Below are 25,204 nucleotides of genomic sequence, written 5' to 3'. Positions count from 1 at the left end.
ACCTTTCTGTTTTAATCCAAGTCCTAACCGCATCTATTTTATGTCTCTGCCTCTCCGCCTTATTTTCCATTCCGTCTCCCCCTTCAATTTCAAGAACGCCCTTCTATACCTTATTTTCAAATCTCATTATTGCCCCCGAATCCTAAGGACCTCGGACACCCACGGAGGTGACCTTATGCATCCCCACTGCATTCCCAATTCATTGTACTTCTCATCCCAAATGATCCTATTCTTTCATTCTTTTCTATCTCGCTCGTTGTTTCTTAAAATCCAATACCCCACACACGCTCACGCCAGAGTCCCCCCCCACCACCACACTCCATTGTTTCCCCGGCCTATCCCTCTGGAAACTCCCCAACTCGGACACGGGTGTCTCGCCCGCCCCCACACACCCCAGGAACCTTCCACCTTCTGGGCACTACGGATCTCTAAGGGCTCACATTCCCCTCCTTCCCGTCCCCCGGCCCCAACAACTAACCCCTCCCCCCTTTTCCTCCTTCAACCCGCTCCCCGCACCTCGGTGCCCCTCTGAGCCCCCGCCAACCCCGCCATCCAGCACCCCCAGTCTCACCTAGCCGGGGCCCACGCAATCGCCTTGTCGCCCCAGCTCCGGGCTCCGTGTCCCAGACGCTCCCGGGTCTGAGAACAGGAAAAGAGATCCTCCGCCTCCTTCACCTCTCCCTCTAGAGCCGCCGCCGCCGCCGCCGCCGCCGCCGCGCTCCTCCCCCAGTTCTCTCACAGCCGGACGCCGCCCCGCCCCCACCGCCGCCTCCCCGCTTCTCTCCAGGGCCGTTCTGCAGGCCGGGAATCAAGGCTGCGGCCGGAGCTCCAGCAGATCACCCCAATCCTTGCCGGGGCAGCGGCTCGCCCCGCCCCGGAGCCCTCTCGGGCGCGTGCGCGCCAGCCAGCCAGCCAGAGCTCAGGGCGCGTACTCGCGCCGGCGCGAACCCGGCGCGCCAAGCTCGAGGCTGTGGCAGCCAACGGGTGCGCGAGCGCGGCTGGAGCGGCGAGACGGCCCGCGCACCGGAGACCGAGGGGATCGAGGAGAGGCGCGGGGCGGCGAGAGGCGGGCTCCGACCGGTCGGGTTACCGCTCTTCTCGGGACCCGGTCCCTCGCGTCTCGCACCGTCCGCAGGCTCGCGCGCCACCGGAGACTGGGTATTACCGCGGAAGGGAAGAGACTCTGGGAGAGGGTCGGGGACAAACTAGATGCAAGGGGAAAACGGGTGGGACTCGAGCTCGCGTCCGCGTACAAAACAGCTCGTACCCGGCGGCATCGGGTAGGGGCCCGACGAGCGCCGGGAATAGAGGGCCCGAGCTGAACTGACGGAAAGAGCCGAAACTCTCCCGGAGGTGGCCGAACGCAGGCGCAGCGAGGGGAGTCGAGCGCTCGGCTTTTGCTCAATGTCCGGGTCGGGAAGCTTCCCCTCGGGCTGCCCCCTACGGCACCGCTCACTCTTCCGCACCGAGGACTTCACACCGCTTTCCCTTCGCCTCCTTTCTGACCCAAGTTTTGTTCCAAAAGGCAATTTCAGAGTCTCCAACGGCGGGAAACGCTGGAGCCTCCGGGCAGAGCGGTCGCTCTGCCTCCGGAGAGTGCGCGGAGGCCGGTGGGGGCGCGGGAAGAATGACCTCGGGAGCTGATGGGGGTTCTCTGCCCTGGCGATGTTCGCCTGGCACGCTCCCCAAGTCAGTTCCTCGTCAGTCGGGTTTCTAATCTACTCTGCTGTCAGCATAGCCCCTCTACGCAACGTTGGTCGGTCCCGCCGCCCTTGGACTCTTTTCTGTTAAATACTCTGTCTTCGACGCCAGACTCCCAACCTCCCTGGTGCTGGAACTAACTAGTATTTGTGCACCTTTCTGCGTGCATGAAGCACTCACCTCACTGTCGACTGGTCAGTGTCTATTAAGAGGGGCCAGAGGGATTTAGACAATCAGCATTGAAAAGATTCATTAGAATCTGGGGCTGGGCGCGGTGGCTCAAGTCTGTAATCCCAGCACTTTGGGAGGCCGAGGCGGGCGGATCACTTGAGGTTAGGAGTTCGAGACCAGCCTGGCTAACATAGTGAAACCCGTCTCTACTAAAAATACAAAAATTAGCCGGATGTGGTGGCACACGCCTGTAATCTCAGCTAGTCGGGAGGCTGAGGCAGGAGAATCACCTGAACTCAGGAGGCGGAGGTTGCAGTGAGCCAGGATTGCGCCACTGCACTCTACCCTCCATCTCAAAAAAAAAAAAAAGATTTATTAGAATCTGTTCCCATCTTACCTTTTGGGGCCAAGCAAAGGGGCTCTGAAAAGGCACCAGCAAGCTGGAGAGTGTGTGTTAGTGTATAGCTAGACACCACAGGCACATGTCATTTTGGTTTCCACGTATGTTATTGCAATGACAGGGTATCCTACTTTAGTGACTGAGTAGTATAGTAGAGGTTTGCCAAGCCATCTGATCCTTGTGGTTTTTAACTTTGCTTGAGGTAAGGGCTCAAAAATCCCCTGGAGTCCAATGACTTCTGGTTAATAGTGTCTCATCTACTCCAACCATATAATTTACTGATCTGGATAAGCAGAAGACTTAAGTGATCCAGCTAGGTAGGGCACTGGACTGTATGTTCCTTACTATTGTGTCTTCATTCAAAAGTTCAAATAGAAGCAAATTATCCAAATGTCTGCTTTCTTTTCATTCACTAAACTGGCACTTACTTGATAGTGGGTATTGTTCTAGGTATTCAGTCATTTACGAAGAAGAATAAAACAATATCATTACCCCAAGGAAAGTATCCAGTTACAAAAGAGGATAAAGTTATTAAATAGGCCAGTTGCAGCGGCTCATGCCTGTAATCCCAACATTTTGAGAGGCCAGGGTGGGAGGACTGCTTGAGCCCAGGAGTTTGAGACCAGCCTGGGCAACATAACAAGATCCCCCATCTCTACAAGCAAATTTAAGTTATTAAATGACTATAATAACATAGTGTTGAAGCAGAAAAGTACAAAGTGGTTTAGGAAAAGAAAAGAACAAGTGACTAATTCTTCCACAATTCCCCTTCCTTCCCATACAGAGTGGGAACGGGATGATATGACCCTGGTAAATGGAGAACTTCATCATGAGGTATGGGATGCGAGCCTTGCATCCTATTCCACAAAGACTGGTTTCACTCACCAAAAGTCACTCAGTTCAGGAAAGGCCTTCATTATAGGGCCTCTTGCTGCTGCAAAGCCAATACAAGTTTTTTGGATGGAAAATGAAGTCCCCATTGTTGGCCAGGTTCGGTGGCTCATGTCTGTAATCCCAAAACTTTGAGAGGCTGAGGTGGATCACTTGAGCCCAGGGGTTTGAGATTACCCTGGGCAACACAGGGAGACCCTGTCTCTACAAAAAATAAAAATAAATTAGCTAGCTGAGGTGGCTTGTGCATGTTGTCCCAGCTGCCCAGGAAGCTGAGGTAGGAGGATTCCTTGAGCCCAGGAAGTCAAGGCTACAGTGAGTTGTGATCACACCACTGCACTCCAGCCTGGACAACAGAGTGAGACCTTATCAAATAAAAAAAGTTCCCATTCTTAGTAATATTATAGTATGTTGTGGGGAAGACATGATGCCTCATGACGCTAAGAGATTCCCTGATCTAATAGGAGAGACTGTTTTTTGTTTGTTTTGGAGACAGGGTCTCCCTCTGTTGCCCAGGCTTGAGTATGGTGGCACAATCATAGCTCACTGTAACCTTGAATCCCTGGGCTCAAGGGATCCTCCCCTGTCAGCCTCCTGAGTAGCTAGGACTAAGGCTCTGGCCACCATGCCCAGCTAATTTTTTAATTTGTTGTAGAGATGGGTGTCTCACCACATTGCCCAGGCTGGTCTTGAACTCCTGGCCTCAAATGATCCTCCCTCCTGGGCTTCCCAAAGCACTGGGATTACAGGCGTGAGCCACCACACTCGGCTAGGAGAGACTTTGTGTATGTGGACAGCCTTCTCCAAGAGAAGGAAGGTAGATTAAAGAGCAACCTAGGGTATGAGAGCTGTTAAAACATCACTGGAAATCTAGCAAGATGGAGAATATTGTATTTAACAAGTCTCGTTCAAGGGAAAGTTCTGGGTGTGGTAGTACACATGACCTCCTCACAAGGAATTTTTTTTTTTTTTTTGAGACGCCCAGGCGGGAGTGCAGTGGCCGAATCTCAGCTCACTGCAAGCTCCGCCTCCCGGGTTTATGCCATTCTCCTGCCTCAGCCTCCCGAGTAGCTGGGACTACAGGCGCCCGCCACTTTGCCCGGGTAGTTTTTTTGTACTTTTTTAGTAGAGACGGGGTTTCACCGTGTTCGCCAGGATGGTCTCGATCTCCTGACCTCGTGATCCGCCTGTCTCGGCCTCCCAAAGTGCTGGGATTACAGGCTTGAGCCACCGCGCCCGGTCCCCTCACAAGGATTTTACTCAAAAAATATCCTCCAAGAAGATCAGGTTGCTTTAGCATATGTCTTGCTGAGTGGGATTTGCAAAAGGGGTCTTGCAACTCATGGCCCACCTTTGCCCTTTCTCCATGCAGCACTCAACCTCTCTAAAGGGACATTGAACAAATGTTTCAAAAAATTTTTTTTTACCTGGGTTACAAATATTAATTTTGTTGTTGTTGTTTTTAAGATGGAGTTTTGTTCTCGCTGCCCGCGCTGGAGTGCAATGACCCAGTCTCAGCTCACTGCAACATCCGCCTCCCAGGTTCAAGCAATCGTCCTCTCTCAACATACTGAGTAGCTAGGATTACAGGTGCCTGCCACCATGCCCAGCTAATTTTTGTATTTTTAGTAGAGATGAGGTTTATACCATGTTGGCAAGGCTGGTCTCGAACTCCTGACCTTAGATGATCCACCTGCCTCAGCCTCCCAAAGTGCTGGGATTACAGGCGTGACCAGGCCCGGCCTATTTTTGTTCTTTATAATACACATATATTTTCTACTGTGTATGTTTATTTATGTATTTTTTTTGAGACAGAGTTTCACTCTTGTTGTCCAGGCTGGAGTGCAATGGCGCGATGTCGGCTCACCGCAACCTCCGCCTCCCATGTTGAAGAGATTCCCCTGCTTCAGCCTCTCGAGTAGCTGAGATTACAGGCATGCACCACCCGCCCGGCTAAGTTTGTATTTTCGGTAGAGACGGGGTTTCTCCATGTTGGTCAGGCTGATCCCGAACTCCCGACCTCAGGTGATCCACTTGCCTCGGCATCCCACAGTGCTGGGATTACAGGCATGAGCCACCGTGCTCGGCCTACTGTGTATGTTTTACTTCACAATAAAACAAAGTTATTGTCACCTGCCTTGAAATAATTGCAAATTGTTCAAAGTGCATGTATAAATTATTTTGGAGGAAAATAAATGCTGCAATAAATGCAAAATATAATATTTGTGACCTACTCTGAAGAAAACACAAAAATAACCAAATTTCTTAAATGTTTAGCATAGATGTTAAGGGTTAAAAAAGAAAAAGATCATTTTGAAATAAGATCCATTAGTCTCTGTTCAGCCTTACGAAATTAATTTATCCCAGGTTACTTAATGATCAAGTGCCAGAACTAGAATTAGAGAGAAATCATGACATAAGCTTCACCTTGGCAGATATATTCTGCAGGTATTAACCTGACCTAATTTGATATGTTTTCAAATAGATCCTTGACTTCAGAACTTTAATGCTTTTGCTTGGTTTGAATTGCTATTTTGTATCTTAAGTGATTGATTGCCAGATTCCATGTTTTTATTAGGAAGAAAAAGGCCAACTGTAACCTGAGAGGCAGAGAAATTTAACTTATTATCTTGGAGACTTGACAACCAATGACTGTAATTAAGAAACATAATGTTTTAAAGTCTCCGTTGACTGAAGCTGCAAGTGACAACAGGCACAAAAACCAGTAGAGAACAGCTCATAAGACTGTACTTTTCCTTTTGCCTATACTAACCCTAGTACCTAAGAATATTCATGTTAGCAGTCCACAGTGTGTCTCAGAAAATTCGTTTCATGGGATACCAAAATCATGTTATCTGAGAAAACTATTCCATGTCCAAATAAGTTTGGGAAGCACAGGTTAAAATCAAGTTAAACTGGCTTATTTACTTCCCAGAAAATTTAATATGGTACCATGCTTTGTTCATATTGAAGTGAGCAGGCTATATAGTGTGCAGCTTTCCCCAAGGAAGTTCTTCCCACTCCCATCCCCACCCCTAAGACTTTTTTGCAGAATTAATGTGTCTTTGAACATCCATTGTATAAAGTTCAATTAAAACGGTTTGATTAGGTCAGCATTTCCCATTTTACAGATAACAAAACTGAGGCCCAAAGACAAGGCTAACATATGCAAATTTTCACTTGTGTATCAGATATTTAAAGCTAGGAAAGACCTTAAACTATCAAAGGTTGAAGTGTTACATCACAAAATTATTGGCAATGCTGGAACCAAAGCTCAGATCTGAAACATTCAGTTCAATGTAAGCCTTGCAGGTTCATTAAGACTTGAATTTGATATTTAGTGAATTTGTCCTATGTGTAAGATATGTAACTAATATTGCTATACTCTAAGTTCTTTTATTAAGTTTTTAAATCATCTTTCATTTGTAGATTCTGTCATTTTAAAAAATTAATATGCTTCACTTCTGTCAAATGTTTTATACTTCATAAAGTACTCTCTACATATTGTTTTATTTGATTGTCTCAACATTGTGTGGTGCAGGCATCATTGCCTCATGTAACAAATGAGGAAACTGAAGCTCAAAATTGTTCAATAATTTACCTAGGTTGCACATTTAATAAATGTCCTGCTATTTACATTAGGAGAAGACATCAAGCAGCTTTGGTATAATTAAGAAGAGAAGACTTGCAAACATGAGACAGAGAACAATTTATATGGCAACATGCAAGAAACTTATTGATAGAACAGTACAAACTAGATGGGAATACAGAAGGAATTCAAAAGGCGAAGATTACTGGAGATGGAATTAATCAGTGAAGCCATCATTTAGGGATAAACCTTAAGCTAGGTCGTAAAAGAAGTGTAAAGATTTGTATTAGCAAGGCTGGGCATGGTGGTTAATGCCTGTAATCCCAGCACTTTGGGAGGCCGAGGCCAGTGGGTCACCTGAGGTCAGAAGTTCGAGACCAGCCTGGCCAACATGATGAAATCCTGTCTCTACTAAAAATACAAATATACTAGCCTTGCGTGGTGGCAGGTGCCTATAATCCCAGCTACTCGGGAGGCTGAGGCATGAGAATCATTTGACCCTGGGAGGCAGAGGTTGCAGTGAGCCAAGCTCATACTACTGCACTCCAGCCTGGGCAAGAGCAAAACTCCATCTCAAAAAAAAAAAGGATTTCGCAGAGAGGAAAAATATAGAAAAGAAGAACAACGGCCGGGCGCGGTGGCTCAAGCCTGTAATCCCAGCACTTTGGGAGGCCGAGACGGGTGGATCACGAGGTCAGGAGATCGAGACCATCCTGGCTAATACGGTGAAACCCCGTCTCTACTAAAAATACAAAAAACTAGCCGGGCGAGGTGGCGGGCGCCTGTAGTCCCAGCTACTCGGGAGGCTGAGGCAGGAGAATGGCGTAAACCCGGGAGGCGGAGCTTGCAGTGAGCTGAGATCCGGCCACTGCACTCCAGTCTGGGCGACAGAGCGAGACTCCATCTCAAAAAAAAAAAAAAAAAAAAAAAAGAACAACATCAGCCAAAGGCAAAAATATCAAAACAAGAAACACATTGATGAGAAGAATTAGAGCCTGAAGGGAGATGGGTCTGAAATGATCGGTCGTCTTGGCTGTGCAAGAAAATCAACTGCTAAGACGAAGTGAGTTTGCAGGCACTGAATATCAAATTTACTGAATATCAAACATACACTCTCTCCTGTGGGTTATGGGAGGGAAAGGGAGAAAAAAGCAAGAGAAACCACATTTAAAGTGAGTAAGGATATGGAAGGAGGGGTGGGGGAGTAAAACAAGCCTCAATGGCCCTCAGATATGTGACTGGGAAACACCTGAACCGAAGACGTTTGTATGTCCCACAAACCCTTCTCATTCTTTTTTTTTTTTTTTTGAGACAGAGTCTCTCACTGTTGCCCAGGCTGGAGTGCAGTGGCGCGATCTCAGCTCACAGCAACCTCTGCCTCTCGGGTTCAAGCGATTCTCTTGCCTCAGCCTCCTGAGTAGCTGGGACTACAGGTGCGCCACAATGCCCAGGTAATTTTTTTGAAGCTTTAGTAGAGATGGGGTTTCACATGTTGGCCAGGATGGTCTCCATCTCTTGACCTTGTGATCCACCTGCCTCAGCCTCCCAAAGTGCTGGGATTACAGGCGTGATCCACTTGGAGCCACTGGCACCAAGCCCCATCTCTTTTTTTTTTTTTTTTAAGAGACCAGGGTTCTCCACTGACCAGGTTGGAGTGCAGTGGTGGGATCATTACTCACTGCAGCCTCCAGCTCCAAGGCTCAACTGGTCCTCCCACTGCAGCCTTCCCAGTAACTTGGACTACAGGTGTAAGCCACCAGGCCTAGCTAATTTTTTTTTTTTTTTTTTTCGTGGAGATGGGGCCTCCCTATGTTGCCCAGGCTGGTCTCAAACTCAAGCAGTCCTCACCGCTGGGTTCAAGTGATCCTCCTGCCTCAACCTCCCAAAGTGCTAGGATTATAGGCATCAGCCACTATGCCTGGGCTTTTTTTTCCTACTCTTGAGACAGATTAATAAGTTTCTTATTTATTTATTAGAGGCAGGGCCTTGCTCTGTTGCCTAGGTTGGAGTACAGTGGCAGAATCATAACTCACTATAGTCTCAAACTCCCGGGCTCAAGTGATCCCCCTGCCTCTGCCCGTCATCATGCCCAGCTCCCATTCCTTTTCTGGTACTAATTCACCTGAAAGGTGCCTGAGCTATTGATGCTAGGAAAAATGCCCTTTTAGGTGTTGCTTGCAAAGCCAGATTCACATGCTGACTCAGTCACTGCCCAGCAGAAGATGTTCCCCACAACCTTTCTCGACCCAGAATTGGGACTGAGGTCTGGCACAGAATGGGTTAAAAAATTCCCTTCTGGGCTGGGAGTGGTGGCTCACACCTGTAATCCCAACACTTTGGGAGGCTAAGGCAGGCAGATCACCTGAGGTCGAGAGTTTGAGACCAGCCTGACCAACGTGGAGAAACCCCGTCTCTACTAAAAATACAAAATTAGCTGGGTGTGGTGGTACATGCCTGTAATCCCAGCTACTCAGGAGGCTGAGGCAGGAGAATCGCTTGAACCCGGGAGGCAGAGGTTTCAGTGAGCCAAGATGGTGCCACTGCACTCCAGCCTGGGCAACAAGAGTGAAACTCCGTCTCAAAAAAAAAAAAAAAAAAAAGATTCCTTCCAAGTTTCCCATACAGGGCACTGCTTTATTCTGTTGAAACTTGTCAGTAAGGGTTAAACCCAGAAAGTCCAAGATCCTTGCTTAGAGTCCTAATAGTTTGCAAATAACCAGATGGACTATGGAAAGGGTGAATGAGAGGTGGGGAAAAAGAAGAATGAGAAAGAAAAGAGAGAACAAATTATTGAAATGAAGGATCTTTTTTTTTTTTTTTTGAGACGGAGTCTCGCTCTGTCGCCCAGGCTGGAGTGCAGTGGCCGGATCTCAGCTCACTGCAAGCTCCGCCTCCCGGGTTTACGACATTCTCCTGCCTCAGCCTCCCAAGTAGCTGGGACTACAAGTGCCCACCACCTCGCCCAGCTAGTTTTTTGTATTTTTTTAGTAGAGACGGGGTTTCACCGTGTTAGCCAGGCTGATCTCGATCTCCTGACCTCGTGATCCTCCCGTCTTGGCCTCCCAAAGTGCTGGGATTACAGGCTTGAGCCACCGCACCCGGCCGAAATGAAGTATCTTTTGCTAGAACCCTACATAAATTTTTTACTCTTACTGCTCAAAACTCATCTTAGCAAAAACAAAACAAAACAGTTGAACAACTTTCAATCCCTTGAGGTGACTAACAGAAAGACTGCAGGGAACATGAAGCAAAAGAAAAAAAAATTTAAATCACCTTCTCAGGGTATGAACTTCAAAAGCCAAAGCAGTGGCATGAGATGTGTGTTTAAAGTTCTAACATGAAATAGACAGCTCTAGATTCCCCTAGGAGATTAAATGACAGCTGAAGAGTATGCTTCAGTTGGAGCTTGCCTTGAATAACACCCCAAATCCAACTTCACAGTTGCTTGCTCCTTCTCAGCAAAAGGAGAGGACTGAACTCAGGTAATGAACCTGCTATGGAGGTGTCACTACCACATTTTTTTTAAGTGAAGGGAGCAGGCGAGGGACATATTTCACGCTGTGACAGCCTTGTAGCGCCATCTGCAGTTCCTAGCTAAGACTACAACAAACCACACCTCTCCAAGCTTGTTAGGACCACCCCATTGTTCAAGAGAAAAGAAAACTAAGACATAGAATACTAAAGCCAGTGAGTCCTCAAAAGCCTCCTGGGTCCTAGAGTAGATGCAAACATAGCTCTAAGACACAGTGCCTAGGAAAAGATCTAAGGGCCTCAGTTGACTATAAGCTTAATGAGTCACAATTACATAGCAACCAAAAAAAGCTAATAAATTTTCAGGCTGCTGGATTTAAAGGATGATATATTGTTCAGACCTTGAGAACATAATAGCCCCACAGTACCCCATTCTGTCTGAACACATCTCAGAATTGCATTTAGTTCTGGGCACCACAATTTAAGAGCAATATTGACAAGAGCTATAAAAAATGTTCATACCCTTTGACCCAGTAATCCCACCCATGGGAATTTATTCTAAGGAAATAATTCAAGAGAAGAGATGAATTAGAGGCATGAAGATATTGATGCCACATTCTTTCCAACAACATTATATAAAATGTTTCTCAAAAAGGGAATATTATACAGCTTTAAGATATAATGGTGTGTTATTTAAAAATAAAATAAATGTAACGATAATGTATGCTTCAACATATTTGAATCTTTTTTTATTTTATTTTATTTATTTTATTTTATTTTATTTTTTTTTTTTTTGAGACGGAGTCTCACTCTGTCGCCCAGGGTGGAGTGCAGTGGCACGATCTCAGCTCACTGCAAGTTCTGCCTCCTGGGTTCATGCCATTCTCCTGTCTCAGCCTCCCGAGTAGCTGGGACTACAGGTGCCTGCTACCACGCCCGGCTAATTTTTTGTATTTGTAGTAGAGACAGGGTTTCACAGTGTAAGCCAGGATGATCTCAATCTCCTGACCTTGTGATCCGCCCGTCTCGGCCTCCCAAAGTGCTGGGATTATAGGCGTGAGCCACTGCACCCGGCCTATTTTATTTTATTTTGAGAGTCTCGTTCTGTCACCCAGGCTGGAGTGTGGTGGTGCAATCTCAGCTCACTGCAACCTCCTCCGCTTCCCAGGTTCAAACAATACTCCTGCCTCAGCCCCCTGAGTAGCTGGGACTGCAGATGCATGCCACCATGCCCGGCTAATTTTTGTATTTTTAGTAGAGACAGGGTTTCACCATGTTGGCCAGGCTGGTCTCAAACTCCTGACCTCAGGTGATCCGCCCACCTCAGCCACCCAAAGTGCTGGGATTACAGGCGTGAGCCACTATGCCCAGCCCATATTTGAATCTTGGAAACATTATGTTCAATGAAAGAAGCCAGACACACACAGAGGGCAACATATTGTGTGATGCCATTTAAATAAAATGTCCAGGATAGGCAAATCTAGAGACAGAAAGTAGATCAGGGATTGCAGAGGCTAGGAGCAGGAGAAAACAGAGAGTGATTGCTAATGAGTATGGAGTTTCTTTTTGGGGTGGTAAAACATTCTGGAATTAAATAGTGGTGATGATTATACAACCTTGTGAATCTATCAGAAACCACTGAATTGTACACTTTTAAAGTGTGAAGTTTATGCATATGAATTATCTCAATTAGATATATATAATAACAGTCTTTATGGTAATAGTTTAAAAGCTTATTGAATCATAAGCATTTTTATATTTTACTGTAAAGACATCATTATTGTCAGGGAGGGAGGAAAAGTACAAAATTATGTCCCGGATATGATTCAACCATGTAAAATGATGTACATTTATGAACAAGTACTAGAAGTGAACGTGAATCATTGAAAACAAACAATGTGAATTCTTGGAGGGTGGGATGGTCATTACATTGTTCCTTAAGCAATTAAATATTTTATTTTCTTCCCAAAACAATGTCCACAAGGGGGCAGACAGAAGATGACAAATCAAACCATTTAATACAAGCCTCAGCTGAAAAGCTAAGAACTACAGAATACAGGTTGAAAGCAAGCTTAAGGTCATCTAGGCTGGGGTCAGTGGCTCATGCCTATAATCCCAACACTTCGGGCGGCCAAGGTGAGAGGATCGCTTGAGACCAGGAGGTCAAGGCTGCAGTGAGCTATGACTGTGCCACTGCACACCAGCCTGTTCAACAAAGTAGATTCTGTCTCAAAAAAAAAAAAAAATCATCTAAGTCATCTAAGTCCATCTCCCTCACCTGACGAGAAAGAAACAGAGGTCCTAGGGGAAAAGTGGCTCACCCAAAGTCACCAGTATGGTCAGTGCAAGAGGCAGAAGTAGAGCCTCATTTCTTCACCCCTTCATCCTTACTCACTCGGCTATAGTGCCTCCTCCTTAAACAAGATGGTGGTGAATGTGGCAAATGGAAGATTTAGAGGGATAGGAGATGAAGGGCAGATTCTCATCAAGAAATGGTTTTTGGTTTTTTGTTTTTGTTCTTTGTAGTAAGAGATGGCAGGTCCAGAAAGACACTATAAGGAAGCAAATTTAGGAAACAATTTAGGGAACAATTAAGGATATATGCTTCTAACCCTCTAAAACGTGAGACAGGTAGGAGATTTCCAATTCAAGCAAAACCCAAAATGGTCATCTCTGAGGCAAGCTGTTTCCAAGATTCTGTACTGTATAGTTGCTTGGGATACAGGCCTTCTCAATTCCCTTCCAACTCTTCAAAGTATCTATGAATTTCTGATTTGTGCAAATGGGAGAATACGAAATCACTGGATTTCATTAAATCAACTAAGGTAGAAAATAAAGAAGACTTGCCAGGCGCGGTGGCTCAAGCCTGTAATCCCAGCACTTTGGGAGGCCGAGGCGGGCGGGTCACGAGGTCAGGAGACCGAGACCATCCTGGCAAACACGGTGAAACCCCGTCTCTACTAAAAAATACAAAAAATTAGCCGGGCGAGGTGGCGGGCGCCTGTAGTCCCAGCTACTCGGGAGGCTGAGGCAGGAGAATGGCGTGAACCCGGGAGGCGGAGCTTGCAGTGAGCTGAGATCTGGCCACTGCACTCCAGCCCGGGCAACAGAGCAAGACTCTGTCTCAAAAAAAAAAAAAAAAAGAAAGAAAATAAAGAAGACTCACTTGTTAATGCCTTAGATTTCCTATTATTTTACTAAATTTCCTTCTTCTTTTAAGACTGTATTTTGGGTTTTGTTTTAATTTCATTTACTTGTTTTTATTTTATTTATTTATTTATTTATTTATTTATTTATTTGAGACTGTGTCTCACTCTGTTGCCCAGGCTGGAGTGCAGGGGCACAGTCACGACTCACTCATGATTGACCTTCTGGGCTCAAGCAATCCTCTCAGCCTCTTGAAGAGTAGCAGCCACCACACCAGGCCTACTATCTTTTTTTTTTTTTTTTTTTTTTTTAATCGCAGTGACCTTTTCTTTTCTTTTTCTTTTTCTTTTTTTCTTTTCTTTTCTTTTTTTTTTTTTTGAGACGGAGTCTCACTCTGTAGCTCAGGCTGGAGTGCAGTGGTGCAATCTTGGCTCACTGTAACCTCCACACCCTGGGTTCAAGCGATTCTCCCCACTCAGCCTCCAGAGTATCTGGGACTACAGGCGTGCGCCACCATGCCTGGCTCATTTTTGTATTTTTTTGTACTTTTTATTTTTTGAAATGGAATCTCACTCTGTCACCCAGGCTGGTGTGCAGTGGCGCGGTCTCAGCTCACTGCAACCCTCACCTCCTGGGTTCAGGTGATTCTCTTGCCTCAGCCTCCTGAGTAGCTGGCATTACAGGCCTGTGCCACCACACCCAGCTAATTTTTTGTATATTTAGTAGAGACAGGGTTTCACCATGTTGGCCAGGCTGGTCTCAAACTCCTGACCTCAGTTGATCCACCACCTCAGCCTCCCAGAGTGCTGAGATTACAGGTGTGAGCCACTGCACCTGGCCACAGCAACCCTTTTAAAGTAGATACTTGGCTCATACCTGTAATCCCAGCATTTTGGTAGGCCAAACAGGAGGGTAGGTTGAAACTAGGAGTTAGAGACCAGGCTGGGCAAGATGGCAAGACCCCATCTCTACAAAAAAAAAAAAAAAAAGCCAGGTATGGTGGTGCCTGTCTGTAGTCCCAGCTACTTGGGAGGTTGAGGCAGGAGGATCACTTAGGCCCAGGAGTTCCAGGCTACAGTGAGCTGTGATCACCCCACTAACTCCAGCCTGGGTGACAGAGCGAGACCCTGTCTCAATAAATAAATAAATGAAAAAAAAAAGTTGTTTTGTTTTGTTTTGTTTTTTTGAGATGGAGTCTCGCTCTGTCGCCCAGGCTGGAGTGCAGTGGCACAATCTCAGCTCACTGCAAGCTCCGCCTCCCAGGTTTATGCCATTCTCCTGCCTCAGCCTCCCGAGTAGCTGGGACTACAGGCGCCCGCCACCTCGCCCGGCTAGTTTTTTGTATTTTTTAGTAGAGACGGGGTTTCACCGTGCTAGCCAGGATGGTCTCGATCTCCTGACCTCGTGATCCGCCCGTCTCGGCCTCCCAGAGTGCTGGAATTACAGGCTTGAGCCACCGCACCCGGCCGTTTTTTTGTTTGTTTGTTTTTTGTTTTTTTGAGACAGAGTCTGGCCCTGCCACTCAGGCTGGAGTGCAGTGGCGTGATCTCAGCTACCTACCTCGTCTGTGCCTCCCGGGTTCAAGTGATTCTCCTGCCTCAGCCTCCCAAGTACTTGGGATTACAGGCATGCACCACCACACCTGGCTGATTTTTGTATTTTTGGTAGAGATGGATTTTCACCATGTTGGCCAGGCTGGTCTCAAACTCCTGACCCCAGGTGATCCGCCCACCTCGGCCTCCCAAAATGCTGGGATTACAGGCATGAGCCACCGTGCCTAGCCAAAAAATGTTTTAAATAAAGTAGATACTATTATCTCAATTTTAAAGGAAACTAAGATTCTAAGAGGCTGAAGAAATAAAAAATACAACTAGAAAATAATGCAACCTGATTGAAATCCTACTGTTGATTCTTCTGACTCTAAAACTCATGCTCAAGGATGAAAGACAAGTCATAGGCAAGGGAAAAATATCTACAACGCATATTACAAAGGGTTAAGGTTTCTAACATGCAAGGATTCCACCAAACTAGATTTGAGAGAGACAAATAGGAACACAATTTTAAAATAAATAGAGAATATGATGAAGCAATTCACTGAAGAGAAAATTCAAATGCCCAATAAAGATTTGAAGAGGGCCAGGTGCGGTGGCTCATGCCTGTAATCCCAGCACTTTGGGAGGTCAAGGCGGGTGGATCATGAGGTCAGGAGATCGAGACCATCCTGGCTAATACGGTGACATCCCATCTCTACTAAAAATACCAAAAATTAGCCGGGAGTGGTGGTGGGCACCTGTAGTCTCAGCTACTCGGGAGGCTGAGGCAGGAGAATGGTGTGAACCCGGGAAGCGGAGCTTGCAGTGAGCCAAGACTGCGCCACTGCACTCCAGCCTGGGTGACAGAGCGACATTCTGTCTCAAAAAAAATAATAATGATTTGAAGAGGTGCTGAACTTCATTAGGAGTCAGGGAAATGCAAATTAAAGTAATTAGATACTATTTCTCACAATCATCTTGACAAAAGTTTAAAAGAGTGGTAACATTCCAAGCCAGTTACAAAGAAAATGCCAGTTTCTTGCACTTGGTGAAAGTCTAAATTGTTAAAACGTTTTTCAGAAGAAATCTGACGCAATATCAACCAAATACATTTGTTTGAGGCAGGGTCTTGCTGTGTTGCCCAGGATGGAGTGCAGTGATACCATCACAGCTCACTGTAGCCTCAACCTCCCACGATCAAGAAATCTTCCTACCTCAACCTCCCAACTAGCTGGGACTACTGGCACATGCCACCACTCCTAGCTAATTTTGTGTTTGTTTGTTTTGCTTTTTTAGCAGAGATGAGGTCTCGCTAGGTTGCCCAAGCTGGTGTTGAACTCCTAAGCTCAAGCTATCCTCCCACCTCAGCCTCACAAAGTGCTGGGATGCCAGGCCTGAGCCACCATGCCTGGCCCAATACAATATCAATCAAAATTGTAAAAAACATGGCTTTTTTTGAGATGGAGTCTCACTCTGTCACCCAGGCTGGAGTGCAGTGGCGTGATCTCGGCTCACTGCAAGCTCCATCTTCCGGGTTCATGCCATTCTCCTGCCTCAGCCTTCCAATTAGCTGGGACTGTAGGTGCCCATCACCACACCAGGCTAATTTTTTTGTATTTTTAGTAGAGACAAGGTTTCACCATGTTAGCCAGGATGGTCTCGATCTCCTGACCTTGTGATCCGCCCACCTCAGCCTCCCAAAGTGCTGGGATTACAGGTGTGAGCCATCACGCCCAGCCAAAAATCACATCTTCTGTTCGACCCTACTTATCACTTATTGGGATATAGCTTCAACAAAAAACAAAAAGCATCAGTACCTATATTCAAAGATATTTATTGTAGCCTTGCTCATGCTGGAAAAATAAGAACTGCTTATCAGCAGTTCCCATTTGAGTAAATTAAAATATATCCATATTTTGTAAAAAAAAAAAAAAAAAAAACATAATAAAATTTGAGAACAGTGGCTGGGCATGGTGGCTCATGCCTGTAATCCCAGCACTTTGAGAGGCCAAGGCGGGCGGATCATGAGGTCAAAAGATTGAGACCATCCTGGCCAACATGGTGAAACCCCGTATCTAGTAAAAGTACAAAAAGTATCTGGGCGTGGTGGCGCACGCCTGTAGTCCCAGCTACTAGGGAGGCTGAAGCGAGAAAATTGCTTGAACCCAGGAGGTGGAGGTTGCAGTGAGCTGAGATTGCACCACTGCACTCCAGCCTAGCAACAGAGCGAGATTCCGTCTCAAAAAATAATAATAATAAAAATTTGAGAACAGTAAAATAATTTTCCATATCAAGTAAAGACCCCAATCACTCCTTGGTCTCTTTTTCCTTATAGATTATTTTGAATATATTTATATTTTATAGAAGTAGTGCTACATGTCATGTTTTTTGTTTGTTTTTTGTAGAGACAGAGTCTTGCTCTATTGCCCAGTCTGGAGTGCAGTGGCGCCATCTTGGCTCACTGCAATCTCCACCTCTCGGGTTCAAGCAATTCTCCTGCCTCAGCCTCTGAAGTAGCTGGGACTAGAGGCACACGCTGCCATGCCCGGCTAATTTCTTTTGTATTTTGGTATAGACGAGAGTTCGAGACCAGCCTGGTCAACATGGTGAAACCACATCTCTACTAAAAATACAAAAATTAGCCGGGCATGGTGGCGGGCGCCTGTAATCCCCGCTACTCAAGAGGCTAAGGCAGGAGAATTGCTTGAAACCAGGAGGCAGAGGTTGCAGTGAGCCAAGACCCAGCCTGGGTGATAGAGCAAGACTCCATCTCAAAAAAAAAAAAAAAAAAAAAGAGAGTGAGACAGACAGAATAGTCGCCAACGTAATTCAACTATTGTTTATTTATTTATTTTTGTGTTTTTGAGACAGGCTGTCACTGTGTCACTCAGGCTGGAGTGCAATGGCACAATCTCGGCTCATTGCACCCTCCACCTTTTGGGTTCAAGTGATCCTCCCAATCTTAGCCTCCTTAGCTGGGACTACAGGCACACCCCACCACACCCAGCTAATTTTTGTACTTTTTGTAGAGATGGAGTTTTGCCATGTTGCCCAGGGTGGTCTTGAACTCCTGGGCTCAAGCAGTCTTCCTGCCTTGGCTTGCCAAAGTGCTAGGATTATAGGCAAGCGGCACTATGCCTGATCATAATTCCACTTTATAAATTACAGGCCGGGCGTGGTGGCTCAAGCCTGTAATCCCAGCACTTTGGGAGGCCAAGACGGGCGGATCACGAGGTCAGGAGATCGAGACCATCCTGGCTAACACGGTGAAACCCCGTCTCTACTAAAAAATACAAAAAACTAGCCGGGCGAGGTGGCGGGCGCCTGTAGTCCCAGCTACTCGGGAGGCTGAGGCAGGAGAATGGCATAAACCCGGGAGGCGGAGTTTGCAGTGAGCCGAGATCGTGCCACTGCACTCCAGCCTGGGCGACAGAGTGAGACTCCGCCTCAAAAAAAAAAAAATTATATATATTACTCAGATTTAACATCCAGAAAGAAGAAAAAAATGTAAAGAATGCACACACACAAAGACAGCAAGAAAGCTGCAGTAAAGGCACATAATTTAAAATCATGTTCCTGGTTTCCAATCTTCCTCTGCAAAGTGAGACATCCTGGGCCCTTTCTTTCACACCTGGCTAGTTACCTAGAATTGAATAAGGCCCCCTTGAGATGCTCCAGCTGCTGGTTCTCTAGGGTTCCCCAAAGTCCCCAAAGGGACATACGACATATAAAATCATGAATCTTTCTGAGTCCCCATAAAACAATGTTATCTGTCCCTCCTCCAGTGTCCCAATACACTATTTATAGCTCTTATGACATTTAGTTCAAAACACTGAACAAGGGCTTTGATATCTGTGTACCTGTGTCATTATCTCCCATCAGATTGTATGCTTCTAGGAGTAGGGTATGTAGCCCAGAATCAGACCTCAAATAATGGGAAGACCTGAGAAGTCAGCCAGTCCAACCACCTACGTAAAGTCTGAGGGCTCTCCAAAAATCCTCCTCTAAGCAGAGGAGGAAGAACTACCCCCATTCCACAGTAGTTTGTTCCTTCTTGGAGAAAGTGTAGCTGCTGGAAAGTTCTCCCATAAATGGAATGAAAATATTTTTCTCAAATTTTGAAATGTAACCCTAGTCTCACCCCATCTATAGAAAAGATCAAATCCCTCTTATCACAGGACAGCTTGTGAATACTAGAACCTTCACATTTTTTCTTCAATCTCCTGACATAGTGCTTTACACATTTATTTATTTATTTATTCATTTATTTATTTAATTTTTGAGACAGAATCTCGCTCTGCTGCCCAGGCTGGAGTACAGTGCAGTGGCTCAATCTCAGTTCACTGCAACCTCCACCTCCCAGGCTCAAGTGATTTTCCTGACTCAGCCTCCCAACTAGCTGGGGCTACAGGTGTGCGCCACCATGCCTGGCTAAGTTTTGTATTTTTAGTAGAGATGGAATTTCACGTCGGTTGACCAGGCTGGTCTTGAACTCCTGACCTCACATGATCCTCCCACCTCAGCTTCCCGAAGTGTTGGGATTAAAGGCATGAGTCACCATGCCCTGCTGTTTTACACATTTAAAAAATAGTTAAACAACCTTCCTCCATCACACATCAATATATCATGGGTGGGATAAGGTGGTGTGTTCTCTAAAAGATATATTTTTTTCTAATTAATTTTTTATTGATATATAATAGTTGTCCATACTCTAAAAGATATTTGACTGTTTTATAATATGCCTTTCACTCTCTGGTTTTAAGAAAAATTATCAAGAATGCAATAGCCAAGAATTCAGAAATTCAGAATATAAACACATTCTTCTACCACAACCTTTTCTCACCCCATTAAGGTTTTCTCATGTTCCCTGCAAGCAGTTTCTTTTTCTTTTTCTTTTTCTTTTGTTTTTGAGACAGAGTTTCACTCTTGTTGCCCAGGCTGGAGTGCAGTGGTGTGATCTTGGCTCACCGCAACCTCTGCCTCTCAGGTTCAGGCGATTCTCCTGCCTCAGCCTCCCAAGTAGCTGGGACTAGAGGCGCCTGCCACCACGCCTGGCTAATTTTTTGTATTTTTAGTAGAGACGAGGTTTCATTATGTTGGCCAGGCTGCTGGTCTCGAACTCCTGACCTCAGGATCTGCCTGCCTCGGCCTCCCAAAGTGCTGGGATTACAGGCGTGAGCCACCACTCCCGGCCCCTGCAAGCAGTTTCTTTAACCTTGTTGGGATGCCATTCCTGGGCAAAGCTAGATTTGGGACAAGTTGCCCAGCTCTGATAGGAAGAGTCAATCCTCAGGGGGAAGTTTCTTTTCACCTCCAGGATCCCCTGGGCTTCCTGGGTTGACTCAGGACTTCATACGCAGCCTGGATCTCCAGGAAGTGCCTCTGTGCCTCCTCTGTCTGGTCCAGGTTGTGGTCTGGGTGCCAGACCTTCACTAGTTCCCGGTAACTCCGATGTATTTCTTCATTTGTTGCCCCTTCTGAGAGGCCCAAAACCTTATGGAAACAGAAGATGACAAATCAGAATCTCCCAAGTTGTTAGGGTACCTGGGCCTCTCCTTGCACCTTTGCTAAATCAGGCTATCATATCTCTAGAATTGGCTTCTACTTGCCCGTGGGAAAGGTCCAGCAGCTCAGGTTAGAATTCCAGCCTTAGAGAGTAATAATAAAAGAAAACAATTCTTTTAGAAAAAAGAATGCCAGTCTTTTGAAACATAGACAAGCTCTAGATCTCATGGCAAGGGCCATTAATCACAACTGTCCATTGTCCAACCTGGAACTTCATATCCCTGGCAAGATCTCTTCCCCACAAAAGACATAAATGTATATATGTCCACCAAAGGCATGTACAAGAAAGCTCATAGCAACTTTATTTATAATAGCCCCAAACCAGAAACAACCCAAATGTTCATTAACAATAGAGTGAGTAAATAAACTGTGGTATAATCATACAATGGGATACTACACAACAGTGAAAACAAACAATTTACAATTGCAAGTAACAAGAGGAATAATGGCCGGGTGTGGTGGCTCATGTCTGTAATCCTAGCACTTTGGGAGGCCGAGGCGGGCAGAGCACCTGAGGTCGGGAGTTCGAGAGCAGCCTGACCAACATGGAGAAACCCTGTCTCTACTAAAAATATGTAATTAGCTGGGCGTCATGGCCCACGCCTGTAATCCCAGCTACTCAGCAGGCTGAGGCAGGAGAATCGCCAGGAGGCGGAGGTTGCAGTGAGCCAAGATGGCGCCATTGCACTCCAGCCTAGGCAACAAGAGCGAAACTCCGTCTCAAAAAAAAAAGAAAAAAGAAATCAAGAGTAATAAATCTCATAAACATGATGTTGAATGAAAGAAGAAAGATGCCAAATACAAAAGAACACATAATGGATGGTTCCACTTTTTTGGAGCTCAAGAATGAGCAAAACTGGACCGGGCATGTTGGCTCACGCCTGTAATCCCAACACTTTGGGAGGCTGAGGCGAGCAGATCACAAGGTCAGGAGATCAAGACCATCCTGGTTAACACAGTGAAACCCTGTCTCTACTAAAAATACGAAAAATTAGCCAGGCGTGGTGGCACGTGCCTATAGTCCCAGCTACTTGGGAGGCTGAGGCAGGAGAATAGCATGAACCTGGGAGGCAGAGCTTGCAGTGAACCAAGATAGAGCCACTGCACTCCAGCCTACGCTACAGAGCAAGACTCTATCTTAAAAAAATAAAAAAGAAGAGGAATGAGCAAAACTAACGTATGGTGACTAAAGTCAGAATAGAGATAACCTCTGAAGGTGGGAGTATAGGCCGAGAAGGGGAATAAAAGAACCTTCTTAGTGCTGGAAATGTTCCATCCCTTGATCTGAGTGGGGTATACATAAAATTAGTGCACCGTATATATGTTGTACCTCAATAAAAAGTAAATAATATACACATATATTTTTCCTACTCTACTATTACAGCCTCCGTAACCTTTGCCCATTGCAAACAGATATCCAAAGAAGCCAGAACATCCTTCTGGCACCTGGCCAACAGACGTAAGTACAGTGCTTCCACATGAGGGCCACCAGAGCCACCAGACAGGACTGAGGGAAGAAAGCCTTACCTGGTAAGCCAGCTGACGCTTCTCATCCTGAAAACTGTGAACAAATTCATAGAGCTTCTCCCACTCCTGGAAGTAGCTGCTGTTGAAGCCAGTATCTCCCATCAGTAGCCTCCAGATCCGGTAAGGCAGAAGGAGGACAAACTCCATGAGGCGGCCAAGAAGGGGGAAGAAGCTGAACCAATTCAAGAAGGAGCCAAGGGTTTCTGCCACATAGCTGAGGGTGGCAGCTGTGTTGCAGAGGGCACTGTATGCCAGTGGGCCTGTGAAAGCAAGGTAAGCCAAGCCCAGCCGGTAGAGCCGCACACTGAACGGCTCTGACATCACTAAAGCTTTGTAGCGGCGATGCTTCTGAGCTGTAATGCTGGCGGCCACACTAATGGGCAGTATGGCTATGGGGCGGCCATAGAATATAGGTGAAGTGAGAAATGCTGCCACCAGAGTGTTCTTAAAGTCTGAGGTCTGATTGCCAACAGCAGCCACCAGCAAGACCCCTAAGCCAACTGCCAGTGGGAGGGCCACAATATAGAAGTTGACCATGGATGAAAGGCTAATCAGTGCCACAAGGCCAAAATAGATGCCAACGATCACCTGGGCAGCAAAGCGAATGGGACTCAGAGGGGGTGTCACCCCTCTGGGGCTCTGCCTCTGCCCCTGGGCTCTGTTGGCCTGAGCTACAAAGCTTGGGAGCTTCCAGAACTCCCAGAGCCAGCCCAGCCCACCTCCCCCCAGGGTCAGCATCCAGAGCAGGGCGTGGCTGTCCCTTCCCAGGTACAGGTGGTGAAGCCCAGCAGGGCCCCCCACAGCCCAGAGGGCATAGGTCACCAGGAGCCCCTTGGCCATCCTCTAGGGCAAAGGTCTCAGAACAAGTCCGCTTACTCGCAGCACAGAAGTCTTGGAGTTCTCTGTGAGAATCATGGCCGTCATGGCCCCAGAGTTATCCTTAGACCCTAAGAGATGGGAAAAAGCAGAGTCGTAAGATGATGTCCAAGCTCCAACACAGCAACCATTTCTCTTTCCCATGAAAGAGTCCAGATCTGCCTGAGTGCCCAGTGCTATTTATCTCATATCCCTTGTCCTAGCACCTCAGTCCCATTCTTTACAACCACAGTGACTCCAGATTTAGAGGAGAAAGCTGTTTAAATTTCAGACCTCCCATCAGACCAATGACCCCAAATGACTCATGGGGGGATGTGTGGAGGGGCAGAGCTGCATTGGATGCCTTTCCAAAGTTCCCACACATTTTGAAAGCCTCCGCCTTACCCACGACTTAACTCCAACTGTGGCTGCCCTTCCACACTGGCCCAGGCTTTAGCCCCTCTCCTGCCTTCCTAACTCTCCAGGCCATGAGATTTTCCCACAGGTCAAACTTAAAAGGGGTCCTGAATTCCCTCTATTAAAATATCCTGGAAAACTACGTTTGACCTAGACCTTTGCACCCCACAACTCAACCACCTCTTTCGGAGGCCGGCTTGAAAAGTCACTCCACAGCAGCTGGACGAATCCTCACAATATCAAACCAGACGTCAAGCGTGCCTGCCAGTGTCCCCTCTATCTGGAGCGACAACCAGTCAGCACCCGCTAGTCCCAAATTAAGTGGCCGTACCTGGGCGCCCCGCTCCCAGACCGAGTCAGACCAGTCATTTCCTTTGACCACAGAGTGAAAATGACATGTCTCGCCCCGCTCCCACTTCCATCCAAATGGACTTTGTCTTTTGTGTCTGTTGTGTCACGGAAGTCCGGCCTCCCCAGGCCAAGCTCCTCCTCAGGGCCCTCCCCGGGCCCTCGGAATCACATTCCCGCCTGGGACTCCTCCCGCCAGCCCTCGAGGGGAGAGTGCAAGGCTCTGCAGACGCCTGCAGCTCCAGTAGACTCAGCGCCCAGCCCAGGCCCAGCGCCTCGCGCACCACGGCACCACCGCCGCCAGGTGGCGCTGCCGCCGAAGGAAGGGCGGGTCCGGGCGGTCCCCAGACTCACCTTGTGTGGGTCGCCGAGTCACAGCAGCACAGGACTGCCCCTATGGAGGGGCTGCCTGGAGGAGCAAGGACGCTCCTATCTGTAGTGCTAAAAAAGGACAAAGTCCTGTAAATGCAAGAATATGTCCTTGATTACCTCTTCCCACCCCCACAAATAGAAAGGTGACTCCTCCCTCACCTCAAGCTGCACGCTCCTCTTTTCACGCTCCGTTGACCTTCAAGACTGGATGGTTCCACCTCCAATTCCCCTAAGGCAGAGACATCCACGGACAGGCTGCAGGGAGGGACCCCCAACCCAAGCTGTCCTCAACCCCCCACAGGGCTTGCCTCACGGGCCCACCTCTGAGCCTTCCAGTTAGGGGCTCTGCTTCTGCACCTGAGCCTGAGATCTGAGGAGCCTCCCAATCCAGGGCTGCTCTGTCCCGCGGGCTATGGACCAGAGGGAGAAACGGAAGCAGAGGGTTGGAGGGCGAGGCCGCAGGGTTGGAGAGCGAGGCCGCAGCCCGGGGCTCGGGGTAGTCTGCCTTCCTGTGCCTCTGCGCTGCCACGGAGCTGCGATGCAAGACGCCTTCATTTCAACGTCCCGGGCTCCTACCCCGGGTTCTACTCCGTGACCTTGGCTAAGTCATGCAGCTTCTTGGGCCTCAATTTCCTTCTCTGGAAATCTCGTGGATCTCCAAGGTCCCCCAGTCTGGACTTGCGGGGGCTTCGGGGGGACAGTCGGCCTCGCGGGTGTCACCTCCCTGCAGTAGGCAGCGCGTTTCCCTCCAAACGCCCTCACAGCCCTCATCTCGGCCTGGAGAGGAAATGCTGCTCTCTATATGACCTCTTAGGTCTCACTGAGGGACCTAGGCTGGGAGGGGCCCCAAAGCGACGCCTCAGACTGCTGGGGGCGGGGGCGGACAGGGGCGCTGAATAATGAATGAGACTTAATTGGGCCCGCACTGCGCGACGGCGCGCTAAGCTTTGCAAACAGCGCGGGCGGCGGCGGCCGCCTCTGGACAAACAATCTCCCGGCTCAGGTGGTGGGGCAGCGGCGGCAGCCACACAAGGGAGAGGGAAGAGGCTGGCCGGCGGGGCGCCCCGGGCCGCAGCGCGCCACCAGCTTTACGGCCGGAGGAACCCAGGAATGCAGTGCTGCGCTGGCGGCCCAGAGAGTGGGGGTGGGGAAGGGGCTCAGGGTTCGATCTTAGGAAGCGAGAAGTGGGGAGGGAGAGAAGCCGACTGTGCGGGGAGA

General features: G+C 47.6%; 2 protein-coding genes across 10 annotated transcripts in view; both read right to left on the bottom strand.

The window, feature by feature from the left end:
* Positions 1 to 700, bottom strand: part of SPATS2 (spermatogenesis associated serine rich 2) — a 174,608-nt gene extending 173,908 nt beyond the window's left edge. For 4 of the 7 annotated variants that reach the window (XM_017945851.3, XM_017945852.3, XM_021922301.2 and 1 more), the window contains exon 1: positions 572 to 685. The gene's annotated coding sequence lies outside the window, so the exon portion shown is untranslated. Of the gene's footprint in view, positions 1 to 571 lie in introns of all 7 variants that reach the window. The other 3 variants (XM_017945854.3, XM_021922300.2, XM_003906332.5) reach the window with 2 other exon arrangements.
* Positions 701 to 19,806: 19,106 nt separating this feature from the next.
* Positions 19,807 to 24,956, bottom strand: DNAJC22 (DnaJ heat shock protein family (Hsp40) member C22). Of its 3 annotated transcripts, XM_031650454.1 has the most exons (5): positions 24,308 to 24,956; positions 24,146 to 24,215; positions 23,969 to 24,055; positions 21,995 to 22,941; positions 19,807 to 20,395 (listed from the first exon to the last, which is right to left on the bottom strand). In XM_031650454.1, the coding sequence occupies exons 4-5, from the start codon at positions 22,832 to 22,834 to the stop codon at positions 20,210 to 20,212; spliced, it is 1,026 nt and encodes a 341-aa protein (XP_031506314.1). In that variant the 5' UTR covers positions 22,835 to 22,941; positions 23,969 to 24,055; positions 24,146 to 24,215; positions 24,308 to 24,956; the 3' UTR covers positions 19,807 to 20,209. The 3 variants fall into 3 exon arrangements, with proteins under 3 accessions (XP_031506314.1, XP_031506313.1, XP_003906376.5); XM_031650453.1 differs by having other exon boundaries at positions 23,598 to 24,055; positions 24,146 to 24,956; XM_003906327.5 differs by having other exon boundaries at positions 23,969 to 24,956.
* Positions 24,957 to 25,204: the final 248 nt, after the last annotated feature.

Source organism: Papio anubis, chromosome 9 (genome assembly GCF_008728515.1).
Source record: "Papio anubis isolate 15944 chromosome 9, Panubis1.0, whole genome shotgun sequence".
Taxonomy (NCBI): Eukaryota; Metazoa; Chordata; class Mammalia; order Primates; family Cercopithecidae; genus Papio; species Papio anubis.
Note: the sequence above shows the minus strand (reverse complement) of the source record. Positions and strands in the feature narration are given on the sequence as shown.

Coding starts and splice junctions, on each gene's coding strand:
- DNAJC22 (XM_003906327.5), bottom strand. CDS start 22,834: ATGGCCAAGGGGCTCCTGGTGACCTATGCCCTCTGGGCTGTGGGGGGC. Junction 20,396..21,994: donor AGCGTCAGCTGGCTTACCAG/GTAAGGCTTTCT, acceptor TGTTTCCATAAG/GTTTTGGGCCTCTCAGAAGG.